This window comes from Dama dama, chromosome 20 (genome assembly GCF_033118175.1).
Source record: "Dama dama isolate Ldn47 chromosome 20, ASM3311817v1, whole genome shotgun sequence".
Lineage (NCBI taxonomy): Eukaryota > Metazoa > Chordata > Mammalia > Artiodactyla > Cervidae > Dama > Dama dama.
Window position 1 is genome coordinate 99,043,199 of NC_083700.1, and position 16,618 is coordinate 99,059,816.

At 41.2% G+C, this 16,618-nt stretch overlaps 1 protein-coding gene across 3 annotated transcripts in view; it reads right to left on the bottom strand.

Moving 5' to 3' along the window:
• Nucleotides 1-16,618, bottom strand: part of ST3GAL3 (ST3 beta-galactoside alpha-2,3-sialyltransferase 3) — a 205,732-nt gene that overhangs the window by 82,198 nt on the left and 106,916 nt on the right. For all 3 annotated transcript variants that reach the window (XM_061122149.1, XM_061122150.1, XM_061122151.1), the window contains one exon: nt 12,945-12,987. In XM_061122149.1, the coding sequence (XP_060978132.1) occupies nt 12,945-12,987 (43 nt within the window). The remainder of the gene's footprint in view (nt 1-12,944; nt 12,988-16,618) is intronic.

Consider the following 16,618-nt stretch of genomic DNA (forward strand, 5'->3'; position numbering starts at 1 on the left):
TTTGAGTTAACTTTTATGAAAAGTATAAGGTGAAAAATTCCATTTCTACACATGGATGACCAATTGTCCTAGCACCACTGGTTGAAAAGAAAATCCTTTTTTTCCATTGACTTGCCTATGCTCCTCTGTCAAAGATCGATTGACTGCATTTGTGTATTTCTATTTCTGGACTCTATTCCATTGGTCTGTTTGTCTATTCTTTTGCCAATACCATGCTGTCCTAATTATTGTAGCTTTATTGTAACTCTAATGTAGGATCAATCTTTCAACTTTGTTCTTCTTTATCAGTTATTGTGTGGACTATTCTCAGTTGTTTGCCTTTCCATATAAACTTTAACATATTATTGACTGGAGACGGTATTAACACTTCAGGCATTAGTTTATGCAAAAATCCTCTGGTCAATAATATTTTTAAATAAGTTTGTTGCTACCCATAAAATAACTTACTGGGATTTTAACTAAGATTATGTTGAACCTATAAATCAAGTTAGGAGGAACTGACATCTAAACATTGTTGGATCTTTCTATACATATTTCTTTGTGTGTGTGACAATATAAATGATATTGTGTTTTAATTTCAAATTCCAATTGTCCATTTCTGGTATACAGGAAAGCAACTGACTTTTGTATATTAACCTCGTATCCTGCTTCTTTGCAACTAACTGCTAATTAGTTCCAGGAAATTTTTGCCAATTCTCTGGAATTTTCTACATAGTCAATCACATCATTTGTGAACAAAGACAATTTTATTTCTTCCTTCCTAATATCTATGCCTTTTATTTCCCTTACTGTTAGCTAGACCTTTCAGCATAATGTTGAATAGGAGTAGTAAAGAGGGACACTCTTGTCTTTTTCCCAAACTTGGGTTTCTCAGGGCTCCCTTAGTGGCTCAGAGATAAAGAATTCACCTGCAACGCAGGAGACGCATGTTCAGTCATGAAGATCCCCTGGAGGAGGAAATGGCAACCTGCTCCAGTATTCTTGCCTGGAAAATTCCATGGACAGAGCAGCCTCGCAGGCTACAAGCCCATGGGGTCGCAAAGAAGTCAAACACAACCTAGCGACTAAACCACCACCACCACATCTAGTTTCTCATTATCAAGCATGATGTTAGGTATAGATTTTTTTGTTGATGTTCTTTGTCTAATTGAGCAAGTTTCTTTCTATCCCTATTTTGCTGAGAGTTTTTCCTAAAATCATGATTGGATGTTGAATTGTATCAAGTGCTTTTTCACATCTTACAGATATGATCATATGGCTTTTCTTCTGTAGCCTGATGTGATGCAACACAGTAATCGATATTCTAATGTTGAACTAATCTTGTATATCTGGAATACATCTCACTTCATTAAGATGTATGGTTCTTCTTATACACTGTTAGATTCAACATGCTAATATATGTTGAGAATTTTTGCATTACATTCATGGTAGATAGTTTTCTGTAGTTTTCTTATAATGACTTTATCCGGTTTTGGTTTCAGAGTAATGCTGGCTTCACAAAACAAGTTAGGAAGTGCTCCTGCTTCTATTTTTCTGGAAGAGATTGTAGAGAATCGGTATCATCTTTTCTTAACTGTTGGACAGAAGTCACCAGTGAAACCATCTGAGCCTGTTTTTTCTGTGTTTTTGTTTTGGAAGGTTATTGATTATTGATTAAATTTCCTTGGTAGATACAGGCCTTTTCAGATGATCTATTTCTTTTGCATGAGTTTTGGTAGTTTGTGTCTTCCAAGGAATTGGTCTATTGCAGGCAAAGAGTTGTTCACAATAGTCCTTTATGACCCTTTTAAAATCCATGGGATCAGTAGTGGTGATCCCTCTTTCATTTCTGATATTAGTTAATTTGTGTCTTCTCTCTTTTATTCTTGGTTAACCTGGTTAGAGGTTTATTGATTTTATTAATATTGTCAAAGAATCAGCTTTTGATTTTATTGATTTTTCTCTACTGATTTCTACTCTTTATTCCTACGATGGCCTCATAAGTCTTATTTCCCTTTCCATTTCTGCTCCTCTCCAACCCATCTACCTTCCTGCAGCCAAAATCATCTTCCTACGAGTCAAAACTAATTACGTTTTTCAACTCCTTAAAATACTTCAATGGCATCTTTTGTCTTCAAGAAGCCCAAACTTCTTACTGCCTCCTCCAAAGCCCTGTATGACTTGGTCTGCCCATTCCTCCAGACTTATCATGTCTCATCCTTAGACATCATGGAGTTTTGACAGCACAGAAAAGACAGATACTAAGTTTTTACACAAATATTTATTTCAGTTATACATAATGAAGAACTATTTAAGTAGGCCAACAGAATGTACAGGAAACTCTTCAATTGATTAAGATTTTAAAAGACCCGGAAGCAAAAACTAGAGAAAGGGTTGATAACCAAAAATTAATATAAAATGGATTTTTGAAAATAGTATTTAGAGACCTAGAGATCATAATGAAAGTTTTTTTTTTAATTACAGAAAAGAAGGCACATCCCAATATACTTTTTCATTAAAAAGATATATAAGGACAATACAGAAAATGTAAGCTCGAAAGAAATAACGTACTCACAGTCCGACTGCCCTAGCACAACTAATACTATACTCTGCAGTAGTTACTATGCTATATTCAGATATGGTTATAGTGATAGGCTTGGAGGTGATACCCTGGTTCTCAACCCTGACATGTTAGAATCACCTGGTGGAACTTTTAAACATAAAGGTAATTGAGTCTGATTCCTAATCAACTAAACCAGGACTCTGGGTGGCAAGGTCCTGGGTTGAGAAATACTGTATATAGACATGTCCTATATACAAGCAGGGCCTCCCCTCAAAGGTAAGTTTATTTCTGGTATCACTCACCTGGGACAGTGAAGAGTTCCTCAGACAGGAAATGTATTCTTTTAGAGCAGTATTAGACTCACATGGGGAGCTTTAACAGTCCCAATGCCTAGGCCACACCTCAAGTCAATGACTTCAGAATCTAAGGGGTAGGAGGCAGGCATCAGTAATTTTTTAAGCTCCCCCAGTGATTCCAATATTCAGTCAAGGTTAAGAACCACTGTGCTGAGGGCTCTTTGACTTTTAAGATCTTGACCACATAGGTATCAAGACATCTAGGAAGAAGTGTGAACAGTGAGCTGTGAAACACCCTAGAAGTCACGAAGCCAAGAATCCAGTCAAGTCCTGCAATGCTGTGCTCTTCTACTATGAACTAAGCATGGCCCTGGCTTCAGCTGTCTACAGGAGAGACAGAACTCTGAATTTTGCAAACCAGACTACTTTGAGTTTCTTTTACTCTCAAGGTTTATTTCTCTGTTGTCCTCGTTTAATCTGTAGTGAAATATTTTTAGCTTTGCTTAGAGAAACCAAGAGAAAAGTTTTGTTGTTTCCGTTATTATCTCTCTTTTTTAAAGTATTAAAGAGAACCTGCGCTCTCTGGAGTCAATGCAATGGTGAAAGCAGGCTCTTAAGTGAGAGACCCTCCAGGAGATGGTAAAACTCAGGATTAAAGGCAGGGAAGTCCTCATTCATGCACTCCCATCCCCCCAAATCTTCCAATACTGGTACTTGGAGGAATCTGGGTTTTGTTATTAAAGATGGCACTATTCGTTCTCATAGCTTCTTCTTCTGTCTTTAATTGATTTAACAAACATTTATTGAATATTTACTATGCACCACAAACATACTAGCATTGGGAATGGATCTGTGAGCAGGACATTCATAGTTCCTGCCCTGATAAAGTTTACAATATAGTGGTTCAAATTTAGGATCAAATTGACAGTGCAAATTTGGGGGGGGGGGGAAATAGAAAGCTATGTTGAATAGTGAGACAAGTAGGATGTTTGGAGCCAGGCGGAGAATATTTTGAATGCTGGCTTTATCACCTGTACTTCTGTGAACACAAGGAAATTACTTCTATGATTGCTTTCTCATTTAACACCACCTATTTCAGAGAGTGATCTACCAACTCATGTATTCAACCAACAAATATTTATTAAGCAATCAGTAAGCACTAGGCAATGTTTTAGGTGGTAGGAAATAGTAGTGAACAAATTAACTCCCCCCCCACACACACACCTTAAGTGGGAGGAGACAATCAACAAGTAAGTGGACTTCCAATAGTGATAAACACTGGAGTAAAATGACAAAGTAAAGGGAACAGGAATGCCAATGGGGGATGGGTTATAATTTTAAATGGCACAGTCAGGGGAGACTTCACTAAGAAAGGGACATTTGAGCTAAGGTCTGAAGAGGAGAGGGAGAGTGCAATCTCTGTAGGTATCTGGAAAAGAGTGTCCTAAACAAAGGAATGAGTAAATGCCAAGATTGACCTGGGAGTATTTTAGAAACAGCAAAGAGTCCAGTATGGGCTTCCTAGGTAGCACAGTAGTAAAGAATCCACCTGCCAACACAGGAGACATAAGTTTGATCCCTGGGTTGGAGGAGGAGGATCCCTGGGGGAGGAAATGGCAACCCATTCCAGTATTCTTGCTGGTAAAATCCCATGGACAGAGGAGCCTGGTGGGCTACTGTTCATGGAATTGCAATGAGTCAGACATGACAGCACAGGGTATAGCCAAGGAGCCCAGTAGGGAATAATAAACAAGAAGAGTAGTAAGAAATCAGTGGTTGAGACTGTGTAGGGTCTTGGCGGAGCATGGTAGAAACTCTGACTTTGAGACTTCCCTCATGGTCGAGTGGCTAAGACTCCACACTGCCAATGCAGGGGGCCCAGGTTCAAACCCTGGTCAGGGAACTGGATCCTACACGCCACAACTAAGCGAATTTGAATGCTACAACTAAAGAGTCCTCGAGCGGCAATGAAAATTGAAGATCCTGTGTGCTGCAGCTAAGACCCAGCACAGTCAAACAACTCTGACTTTTATTCAAAGAGAAATGAAGAGCCACGAGAGAGTTCTGATCACTGAAGTAACCAGATCTATCTTGCACTGTAGCAGGATCACTGGGCTTCAGTATGCAAGTTGACCTTAGGGTGGCAACCGTGAAAGCAAGGAGAGCAGCTAGGGTGCAACAATGAGGTATGAGGAGGTGACGGCTGCCTGCTCAGAGTTAACAGGGGTGGATGTAGTGAGAAGCGGTTGGATCTAGAGGTATCTAAGGTAAAGCCAATAGGGTTTGTTGATGACTAGTTTGGTGTCAAAGATATGATGTTTCGATCTTTGACCTGAACAAGTAGAAGGATGAGGTTGCCATTTACTTGGGTAGGCAAGATCTGGGAGGCAGAGGGTGTGAATCAGGAGTTTTTTTCTGGACATGTTAAATGTAACATGCCTAATATACATTCAAGGAAAGGAGGCAACTGGATAAATGAATGTGGGGTATGGGGAAAGAGAAGAGATTGAACTATCAACTTGGGAGTCATCAGCATATAGATGATATGTAAGACATGAGCTCTTCAGGCAGTGTGTCTACCAGATCTATTCCCTTAAATCTATTCATCACCTCCATGGTATAATCATAAGGGATTGGATTTCAGTCATACCTGAATGGCCTAGCGGTATTCCCTACTGTCTTCAATTTAACCCTGAATTTTGCAATAAGGAGCTCACAATTTGAGCCACAGTCAGTTCCAGGTCTTGTTTTTGCTGACTGAATAGAGCTTCTCCATCTTTGGCTGCAAAGAACATAATCAATCTGATTTTGGTGTTTACTGTCTGGTGATGTCCATGCGTAGAGTCATCTCTTGTGTTGGTGAATACCTCTTTAATGGCAGAAAGTGAAGAGGAACTAAAGAACCTCTTGATGAGTGTGAAAGAGGAGAGTTGAAAAAGCTGACTTAAAACTCAACATTCAAAAAACTAAGATCATGGCATCTGGTCCCATCACTTCATGACAAATAGAAGCAGAAAAAGTGGAAGCAGTGACAGATTTTATTTTCTTGGGCTCCAAAATCACTGCAGATGGTGACTGCAGCATGAAATTGAACGATGCTTTCTCCTTGGAAGGAAAGTGATGACAAATCTAGACAGTGTATTAAAAAGCAGAGACATCACTTTGCCAACAAGGGTCCATACAGTCAAAACTATGGTATTTCCAGTAGTCATGTATGGACATGAGAGTTGGACCATAAAGAAGGCTGAGCACAGAAGAACTGATGCTTTCAAACTTCTGGTTTGGAGGAGGTGGTTCTGGAGAAGACTCTTGAGAGTCCCTTGGACTGCAAGATCAAACCAGTCAATCCTAAAGAAAATCAACCCTAAATATTCATTGGAATGACTGTTGCTGAAGCTGAAGCTTCAATACATTGGCCACCTGATGCAGAGCTGACTCGTTGAAAAAGACCCTGATGCTAGGGAAGGCTGAAGGCAAAAAGAGAAGGGGTGGCAGATGATAGGATGGTTAGATAGCACCACTGGCTCCATGGATATGAATTTGAGCAAACTCCAGGAGACAGTGGAGGACAGAGGAGCCTGGAAGGCTGCAGCCCACGGGGTCACAAAGAGTCAGACACAACTTAGGACTGAATAACAACAAGACGACATGAGACTGAATGAGGTCATCTGAGCGACTGTTTTGAGGAACAGGTAACACAGAAAGTACCCAGTATGGCCCTGGGTACATAGTAGGTGCTCAATAAACACTTTATCCTTGCAGCCATAGGGAATTTGGCAGTCTGTTCTGGAAATAGTAAGCTATGCCTCAACATGTGTTTTAGACTACCCCATGTTTATAGGTCTTTCTTGATTGGCTTGGTTTTCACAAGCCTTTGGGGGTTAAAAGTTGTTGGTTTTGGCTTCCATATCCTTGTATCTTCACACAGAATTCCGTATGAAATGAGGCTGAACATTAAAGCCTCCATGCTCTTGCCCACATGGCAACCATAAAACCCCACACTGTGGCAGCAGACAGGAGCTTTCCCAGAGCACACCCCCACACCCAGCTGAAACAGACGACACTTCCATTTAATTAAATCAGCTTCCAGAAGGCTGACATCAGCTTAGGAAAAACACACCTGGACACCAGGCTCTGGCGCCTTTACGGCTCCAGATGGCTCTTGTCTCTGCTGGACTGATGGGCACATTCTCGGCTCCTGGTGTCATGTTCCTCATAAGTGAGACTGCGATTTCCTCAGGGTTCTGTCTGAGGGCTCTGCTCCCAGATACTGGTAGGGCTCACTCCCTCTCTTTTGCTGAGTCTTTGCTAAAATCCACCTTTCAAGAAGGCTTGCCCTGACTATCCCATTTAAATGAGCAGTCTCTTCGCCAGCATTCCCTTGTCCTGCTCTATCTTCTTCCACAGCACTCATCACCTTCCAAGATACTGAAAAGCTTGTTGATCACACTATCCCTTTTACTGACCACCTGTTCATTGGTATACCCACAGAGCAGAGAAGACTGCTGACACATAGTAGCTACTTAAGAAGCTGTGAATGAATGAATGAATGAGAAAGCTTCTCTCTTCTCTCCATGTCTGGGCACAGCCTACAACCCTGAGCCCTTTCCTAGGACCCTCCACTTGGCACAGTAGATTCCTTTTGGGGAACCCAGAGTCTCTCCAGGGGCCAGACTTGAAAATTCTGGAGGTATCATCCAACTGGGCTGCAGCTGAGTGCATGAAGTAGCCGGAGTGCCCAACCTCCAGGGAACACACGATCTTGGACAATTCTTGGACAACTTTGAGGCCAACAAAACCCAACTTGCCACCCTCACATCCTGTTATTTACTCCCTCGATGCCACCCTCATCAGTTTTTTGTGCTCAGGTCACTGCTCTCTGCTTTTTCTCCTTGGTCCAGTCTCTCACTTCTCTCCTCCATCACCACACTGTAACTCACCACTGTCTTCTATAAAGCCTCGTTTCTTTACAGCCTCATCTTCTGCAGTGAATGTTCCTTCCATCTTTTAATTTCATAGAAACCTGGGTCTCCCCTGAAAACACCATTTCCTCTACAGCCTTGTGATGGAGGCAGCTCTTTCTTCTATACCCTATGCATCTGAAGATCCCTCATATCCTCTTTGTACTCCATTTATGCTTCTGAGTCACCAGTATGTCATCTTTCTTTAAAAAAACAAAAAACAAAACAGGGACTTCCCTGGTGGTCCAGTGGCTAAAACGCCATGCTCCCAAGGCAAGAGGCCCAAGTTTGATCCCTGGTCAGGAACTAGATCCCACATATCTCAACAAAGACCCAGCACAGCCAAATAAATAAATAAATATAAACCAAAAATGCAAACCTGTTCATTGCTCATACTATCCAGAAGTACTACTCCCTTCCCTCCCCTGCTGTTCTCATTTACTCCCTCCCGCTTCACTTAAATTTCAGTTCACAACACATCCTTTCCAACCAAACCTGTAAGGTTGTTCATGTGGCTTAGAATTTTCAGTTTCGTCACGATATGATACAGTCACTACTCAAGAAATATTTGTTAAGTGAACAAGTGAAGAAATGAAGTCTGGGATGTAAAGCAGGAGGCGAGGTTCAGGCCTCATTTTGGGGTTATATCCTTCCCAGGTTACCAGACACTGACACGGGTACAGGATAGGTTGAATCTCAACCTTGCGTGATTACTTGTATCCCCACTTTATAGCAGGAAACAGGCTAGCAGTTAAATAACTCACTCAAGATTACAGCTAGTAAGATGTGGAATGGGGCTTTAAAAATCCACATCTGATTCCACAGTCCACATTTTTAACCTCCAAAAAATACTGCCCTCCTGAAAAATACAGCTTGCTGTTAAAGGAAAAGATCTTGTACAGCTCTATAAGTATTCTGAATAATTTTATAGTCCTGACAAGTGATTTTGTCATAAAGACACAAGCAGCAGGGAATTCTCAAAGGAAACAGAAACCACTTATTACACAAAGATATAATTAAAAGAATATAATGAAGACCAAAAAAAAAATCCAAGATACTTATTTCCAGGTTTTTGAAGTATCATTTGATATAGAGATATTTTAAGTGTATTTGTATAAACATCTTACCCTTGAACAACAAGGTGACTAGGGGTGCTGACCCTCCACAGTCAAAAATCTGCACATATAAATCTGCATATAACCACATATGTGGTTCCTCCATATCCATGATTCTCTGTGCTCCAATTCATCCAATCACAGATTGTGTACTGTTGAAAAAAATCCACATGTAAGTGGATGCACTGCAGTTCAAGGGTCAACTGCAGTAGAATTTCAAGAATAAAAAACACCTGGGGTGGAGAGGCAATTCCCATGCAGATACATCTGTGCTGCATTCTCAGTGAAGGGCCAGCATGTTATGATTTGTGAGTCAGATCTGACCCACTATGTTTCTGTGACACAGGAATGTCTTTTACATGTTCAATGGTTGGTTTAAAAATTAGAAGAATACTTAATGACATAGAAATTACATTAAATTAAAATTTCAGTGTCGATAAATAAAAAGTTTTGTTGGAATACAGCTACAGCCATACTCATCTGTATGTGCTATCTATGGCTTCCACATTGCATCAGCAGAGACAGAGTTGTGACAGAGACAACAAAACTCCCAAAACTCAGAGATACTGACCATCTGACTCTACAAAAAGAGCTGGCCAATCTTGTTATAGGTCACTTCCTCTGACTTGGCTTCCAGCTCACTAATCCTGTCTACTTGTATCTAATCTGCTGCTAAATACCTCTACTGAGGTTTTAATTTTGGTCACTGTATTTTTCAGTTCTGTCTTTCTAATCTAATACTTTGCTTTTTATAGTTCCCTATTACATGTATGAATGCTTGCGCTCAGTTGCTCAGTCATGTCCAAATCTTTCAGACCCCATGGACTGTAGCCTGCCAGCCTCCTCCGTCCATAAAATTTTTCCAAGCAAGAATATTGGAGCAGGTTTGCCATTTCCTTCTCCAAGGGATCATCCCAACCTAGGGATCGAACCTGCTGTCTTGTGTCTCTGGCATTGGCAGATTCTTTACCATTGCACCATTACATGGGAAGCCCCTATTACATGTACAGTTCAATCTTATCTTTATTTCCTTAAATACAGAGTATCTAATTACTTTATAAACTGTCTGATAACTCCGTTTTCGGAAGTCTTTGCGGGTCCCCTCTGGCGTCTGTTGCTGTTCACGGTTCTCTCTAAAGAAGTCTTTTTTGCTTGTGTGCTTAGTTATTTTTCCCTGTGAGCCGTTCATTTCCTTGAAAAGTTATCCATGAGAAATTCATGTCTTCCTCCAGAGAGGGATTGTATTTGCTTCTGCCAGAAGCTTGGAGGCACGGCCAGTCTGGAGTACCTTAGACAGAGTTCACAGCTTGAGGTTCTGTGGACCAACTGAGTGATGAGAGCCCAGGCTGTGAATATCAACTGTTTCCTCTTTATTGAATTATTGCCCTAATCCACTTAGAGCTCTGGCAGCCTTTCCTGCAGTCCTGGCTTAGGGGTACAGTTTTAGTTTTAGTTTATCCTTATGTTGAATCCTTTGGGGTTCCAGTTCAATGCAGAAAGGATCAAAAGATGGAAAATGTAGAAGTTAGTAGACCTGGAGGTGAAAATGGGAAGGCCTAACACTTAGTCAGAGTTTCAGAAGAGGAGGAGAGAGACAGAGTGGGGCAGAGGCAATATTTAAAGATAATGGCTGAAAAATTTCCAGAACACATGAATTCTTATAGTATAGAAGTTAAATGAATCCAATCAAGATAAATAAGAAATTCCTACATTTGTGTATTTACTCATAGAACTCTTTTTTTATTCTTCATAAAAATCTGAGGAAATGGGTATCATTATTCATGTTTTTCATAAGGGAAAATTGTGATTCATAGAGCTAAAATGAATTATCTAAGGTTATATAATCCTAAGCAGAAGGGGTGGAATTCAAATCCAGTTCTGATCCAAGCTAAGGTCCTTTCCTATACATCAGAAATAGAACACAACACAGCAGAGAAAGACTTCGTAAGGGGAGATTTGGGTATTTCCAAGAATTTACCTCTGAAAACCAGAATCCTTAACTTGGAAACTTCTCCCTGGAACAGATAAAAACCTTTCCCATGTGTCTGTGTTTTGTTCTGAAGATAACATTGGATTAGAAAGGCCTTTTCAGTAAGAGGCAGGAAAGCTGGAGCTTGTACCTTAAACTCTGAGATAAATCTAATGAGGCCAAGCCAATTCCCCGGGCTAAAGACCAAGTTGACTCAAATGGTTTATAGAACCGGCCTGTTACACAAAAGAAAGCTGTACCAGAGCCTGCCACGTACCACCCAACTGTCAGAACAGCAGGGCACATGTCCTCCTGTTCCCCCTTCTCACACTGCTGAAGACAGCTTAAATACTATAGTTAACATGTCCTGGATACCACGTCTTTTGTTCATCAATGTGATTTGACTTGGTAAATTACTACATCTCTTCCGTTCTGGTGGCATTTCATTTGCTTATAGCTTATGCTTGATTTGTTTTTTGCCCAGAGCACTAAATTAAGGATTTTCTAAGGGTGAAGCCTGTGGATCCCTAGCATTATCAAGCCCCATTCCCTGGATATTAACATGCGGCTGACAACTCTACACTAGCTTGGTAGACAGAAGAGACCATTCTTCCCTTGTGACTGCCTCCATGATGTATAAAAGCTGGGAGAACTGCAGCACCTGACCTCATGGTGGGAGGCACCAGAGCCAAGAGGCCAGATGCCAGGGAAAGGGGCTACATGCCAGACCATTCACTGGGAAAGCAAAATAACCCTGGGCTGGTGTCTTGCATGTGGGTGCAGCCATCACCATCAGAAGCAGCTGTGGTCAAGGCCTCCAGCAGCAGAGGAAAGAAAGGAGACACAATTCTGATCTTTCGCATCTGTCTGGTACAGGACAGGGGCAAGGGTGTATGAAGATGGCTTACCACAGAAGGGAGCCACAGGCGGTTCTGCAACACTTTACTGCACACTGGCCGCGTGAGGGGTCCTGGACAGGGCGTGAGCAGATGGATAAAGCCCCGCCTCCAGGGGTCCTGGACAGGGCGTGAGCAGACAGATAAAGCCCAGCCTCCAGGCAGCCCAGTCTAATGAGGGAGGCACACAGGTGCCTGTCATCAAGCAGCCATGCAGCCAGCCATGAGGCCAGCCACGCGGCCAGCCATGGGGCCAGCCATGCAGCCAGCCACGCGGCTGTGTGTTCAGTGCTGACTTAGCCCCTAACAAACATATGCCGACGCTGCTCCAGTGGTCAGGAGGCCAAGAGAGCCAGAACAGGGAAGGATTCTGAAAGAATGAGATACTTATTTGAAAATCCCTGTAAATTCACCATTTCTGTACAGTCCTTACAACCCTGTGAGGTACTTATACTGAATGTCCTCGTGTTACAGGTGAAACTGAGGCTCAGAGTGGTTAAGCAGTCTGCCCTAAATCACAAAGAAAGTAAATGGCAATCTGGGATTTGAACCAAGCATGGCCTGGCTCTGAGCCTGCACTCTTAATAAATGAATAACTATTACACTTAATTATAGTATAATGAGATAATGGGTGTCAGAGGTAGAAAATTCACAGGAAGTGGAGGAAGAGATAATTAATTCTGTATAGGAAGGAGGTGGTTCTTAAGTTTTCCTAGTGGACAAACAAGGAAAGTGTGTTTCAGACATGGATAACAAACATATACCAGGATAGAGGGAAAAGGAGGATCTACCTGCTGGAGAGAGACAGGAGTTAAAGCCGGGAGGAAACCTGAGCATAGACGGCTTCGCATGCCTGGCTGCGAAGCATCTTTGAAAGCCTTTGCACTGTCTCCTGCCGTGGTTTAGTCACCCTCCACTCTGCAGCTGAAACCTTTCCTCCTTGTCCTTCAAACTCCAGTGGGGTGTGGTGGGGGGAGATGCATGGCTCCTTCTGTAATGAGCTCCCTGTGCCAGCCAAATCTAAGGCCTTATATTTGCACCCACAGACTGTAACATGCTCTAAGCTTCAGCTGACAGACGGAGGACAGAGGCCCCAGGAGTGATGAGAGCTCCAGCTCTCACAGATCTCTATCACAAAGTCAAGGAACTGGCTCATTCTACTCACAGTTTAGAGTCCAACTTCAGGAGGAAGCCCAATCGATCATATTCTGAAAGAGAAAAGTAAAGCAGAAAATGCCACTGATGTCAAGTCATTGCAGACAGTAGCAGACTGCATTCCCCAACCCAGTCCCAGACCACCAGGGCAGGCAAATGCTTCTAGACCCAAACACAAAAACCGCAATAAATTTAAGTCACCAAACTCTTGCTCAACGCCTGTCTTGTGAAGGACCAGGTTAAGTGCTAGGCATTTCCCAGGCGTTATGGGCCAACCATTTTTATGCTGACGTATAACTGCCTTCCTGTTTAAATGTGGTACTTGAAACTGAAATTTAGTAAACCAAAAAAATGGGACCCTTGAAGAATTAAGAAGGTTATTAATTCTGCTTCCTCTAAGCTCTTAGATTTATGCTGCATATACAATAGAATATTAAGCAGCCATAAAAAGGAACAAAATAGTGGCATATGCAGAGAGGTAGATGGACCTAGAGACAGCCATACAGAGTGAACTAAGTCAGAAAGAGAAAAATGTCATATATTAACACATAGATGTGGAATCTAAAAAATGGTATGGATGGTCTTCTTTGCAAAGCAGAAATAGAGACACAGACATAAAGAACAAAAGTATGGATACCAAAGGGGAAGGTGGTGGGGTGGTGGGATGGATTGGGAGGTTGGGATTGACATACATAAACTGCTACATATAAACAGATAACTAATGAGAACCTACTGCATAGCACAGGAAACGCTACCCAGTGCTTAGGGAAGGAAATCCAAAAAAGAGGGGATATACGTATACGTATGGCTGAAATGCACTTTGCTATATAGCAAAAACTGACACAGTTTTTAAAGCAACTATACTCCAATTTTTAAGAAAAGATTTATACTGAATCAGTCATGTTAACTATGGGGTGAAAATATGGAAGCCAAGGGATCTTCAAATTCACAGCAATGATTCACTCCATGACAATCACAAAGCAGTAAAAGATCTGATTTCATAAAGGATAGGAAATTTAAAATGAAATCTAGAAACAAATTGGCAATATGTTTGTAACAAACGGTAAATCATGAATACTGTACTTAATTTCTCTATATCTTGCCTCATTCTAAAACAAAGTTGAAGCTTTTTTACAAAGTACAAGATTTTAAAAAGGAAAAAATCTTTTTTAAAATCTTGTAGGCCAAAGGAGAAATAAACATAGGAAAAAACAATAAAAAGCAGCCAGGATAGAAATACTAAAAAGTGCATGTCCTAAGGTTTTATGTGCTTGCTTGGAGACGATTACAGATATATCCCCAAGATTTCTCACAGATAAAACTAAACACAAAGCACTGTTATAATGGTTTATAGTGTCCATAAAATAAACTAGGAGACTCCCAGATCTTCTTAATACTAAGATTTTAGGGAGGTTTCCTCTTGGTCCTCAAAAATATTTGTATAAAATGATGATAGGGAGTGTCATATAATTGCTTGTTTCATATAGCTTTGTCAATGAGTGCTAAGTATGTGTGTGTGTCTGTGTAGAGTGGCTAAATTAAAATAAGGTGGTCTAGGGATGTATTGGGTTGGCCAAAAAGTTCATTTGGGAATTCCCATAACATCTTACGGAAAACCCGAATGACCTTTTTGGCCAACTCAATAGCTCAAAGTTGGCCTAGCTTAATCTGAGGATAAAACAGAATACCAAGCCTAAACAACTGTTTGGAAAAGGCCAAGCAGCACACAGCTTTCAAAGAACTCCATCTTTAATAAGCAGTTCAGTTCAGTTGATCAATCGTGTCCAACTCTTTGTGACCCCATGGACTGCAACATGCCAGGCTTCCCTGTCCATCACCAAATTCTGGAGCTTGCTCAAACTCATGCCAATCGAGTTGGTGATGCCATCCAATCATCTCATCCTTTGTCATCCCCTTTTCCTCCCGCCTTCAATCTTTCCCAGCATCAGGGTCTTTTCCAGTGAGTCAGTTCTTTGCATCAGGTAGCCAAAGTATTAGAGCTTGAGCTTCAGCTTCAGCATCAGTCCTTCCAATGAATATTCAAGATTGATTTCCTTTAGGATTGACTGCAATCCAAGGGACTCCCAAGAGTCTTCTCTAACACCATAGTTCAAAAATATCAATTCTTCGGTACTCAGCTTTCTTTATGGTCCAACTCTCACATCCATACATGAACAAGGAATGGCCAAAAGAAGGAAATTACAAGCACTGATAACCTCCCAAGAGCCACTCCGCAAGGCCAATTGAGGCCAGACTACACTTTCATAAGCAGCTGAACTGCAGGGAGAGTCATTCATCTTCTTAAAACTGAAGATGTACCAACTAGGACACACAACTCAACAGGAGACTTGCCTCCCAAGAAAATTTTGCTGTTCTTGTTCGTGGCTAAGTCATGTCCAACTCTTTCTGATCCCATGGACTGCATAAACGCTAGGCTTCCCTGTCGTTATTCTCTTGCGGAATTCGCTCAAATTCGTGTCCATTGAATTGGTGATGCTGTCTATCTCATCCTCTGTCACCCACTTCTGCTTTGCCTTCAGTCTTTCCCAGCATCAGGGTCTTTTCCAATGAGTCAGCTCTTCGCATCAGGTGGCTAAAGTATTGGAGCTTCAGCTTCAGCAACAGTCCTTCCAATGAATATTTAGGTTTGATATTCTTTAGCATTGACTGGTTTGATCTTGCGGTCCAAAGAACTCTCAAGAGTCTTCTCCAGTACCACAATTCGAAAGCATCAATTCTTCTGTGTTCAGCCTTCTTTATGGTCCAACTCTCACATCTGTACATGTCTAACTGGAAACACCACAGCATTGACTATATGGACCTTTGTCAGCAAAGTAATGTCTCTGCTTTTTAATACGCTGTCTAGGTTTGTCATAGCTTTCCTTTCAAAGAGAAAACAGATTGTTTAATTTCACGCTAGTCATCATCTGCAGTGATTTTGAAGTTCAAGAAAATAAAATCTGTCACTGCTTCCACTTTTCCCCCTCCTATTTGCCATGAAGTGATGGGACCGGATACCATGATCTTAGCTTTTTGAATGTTAAGTTTCAAGCCAGCTTTTTCACTCTCCTCTTTCACCTTCAACAAGAGGCTCTTTAGTTCCTCTTTGCTTTCTGCCATTAGAGTGGTATCATCTGCACAGCTAAGGTTGCTGATATTTCTCCCTGCAATCTTTTTTTTTTTTTTTTAAATTCTAAAAACACCCAGTGTGATCATGGTACTCTGTACTGTGCTTAGGCGCGAGTTCATATTCCTTAACTTGGCAGGTAAGTCTTTTTCACACCTTGGTCTTTTCTTTTTTTTTAATTTTTAAAATTAATTTATTTTTAACTGAAGGATAATTGCTTTACAGAATTTTGTTGTTTTCTGTCAAACATCAACATGAATCAGTCATAGGTATACATATGTCCCGTCCCTCCCTGCAATCTTGATTCTAGCTTGTGATTCATCCAGCCTAGCATTTTGCATATAAGTTAAATAAGGGTGACAATACACAGCCTTGTTGTATTCCTTTCCCAGTTTTGAACCAGTCAGTTACTCCATTTCCAGTTCTGTTGCTTCTTGACCTGCACACAGGTCTCTCAAGAGACAAGTAAAGTGGTCTGGTAATCCCTACTCTTTAAGAATTTTCCAGTTTGCTGTGATCCACACAGTGAAAGACTTTCATGTAGTCAATGAAGCAGA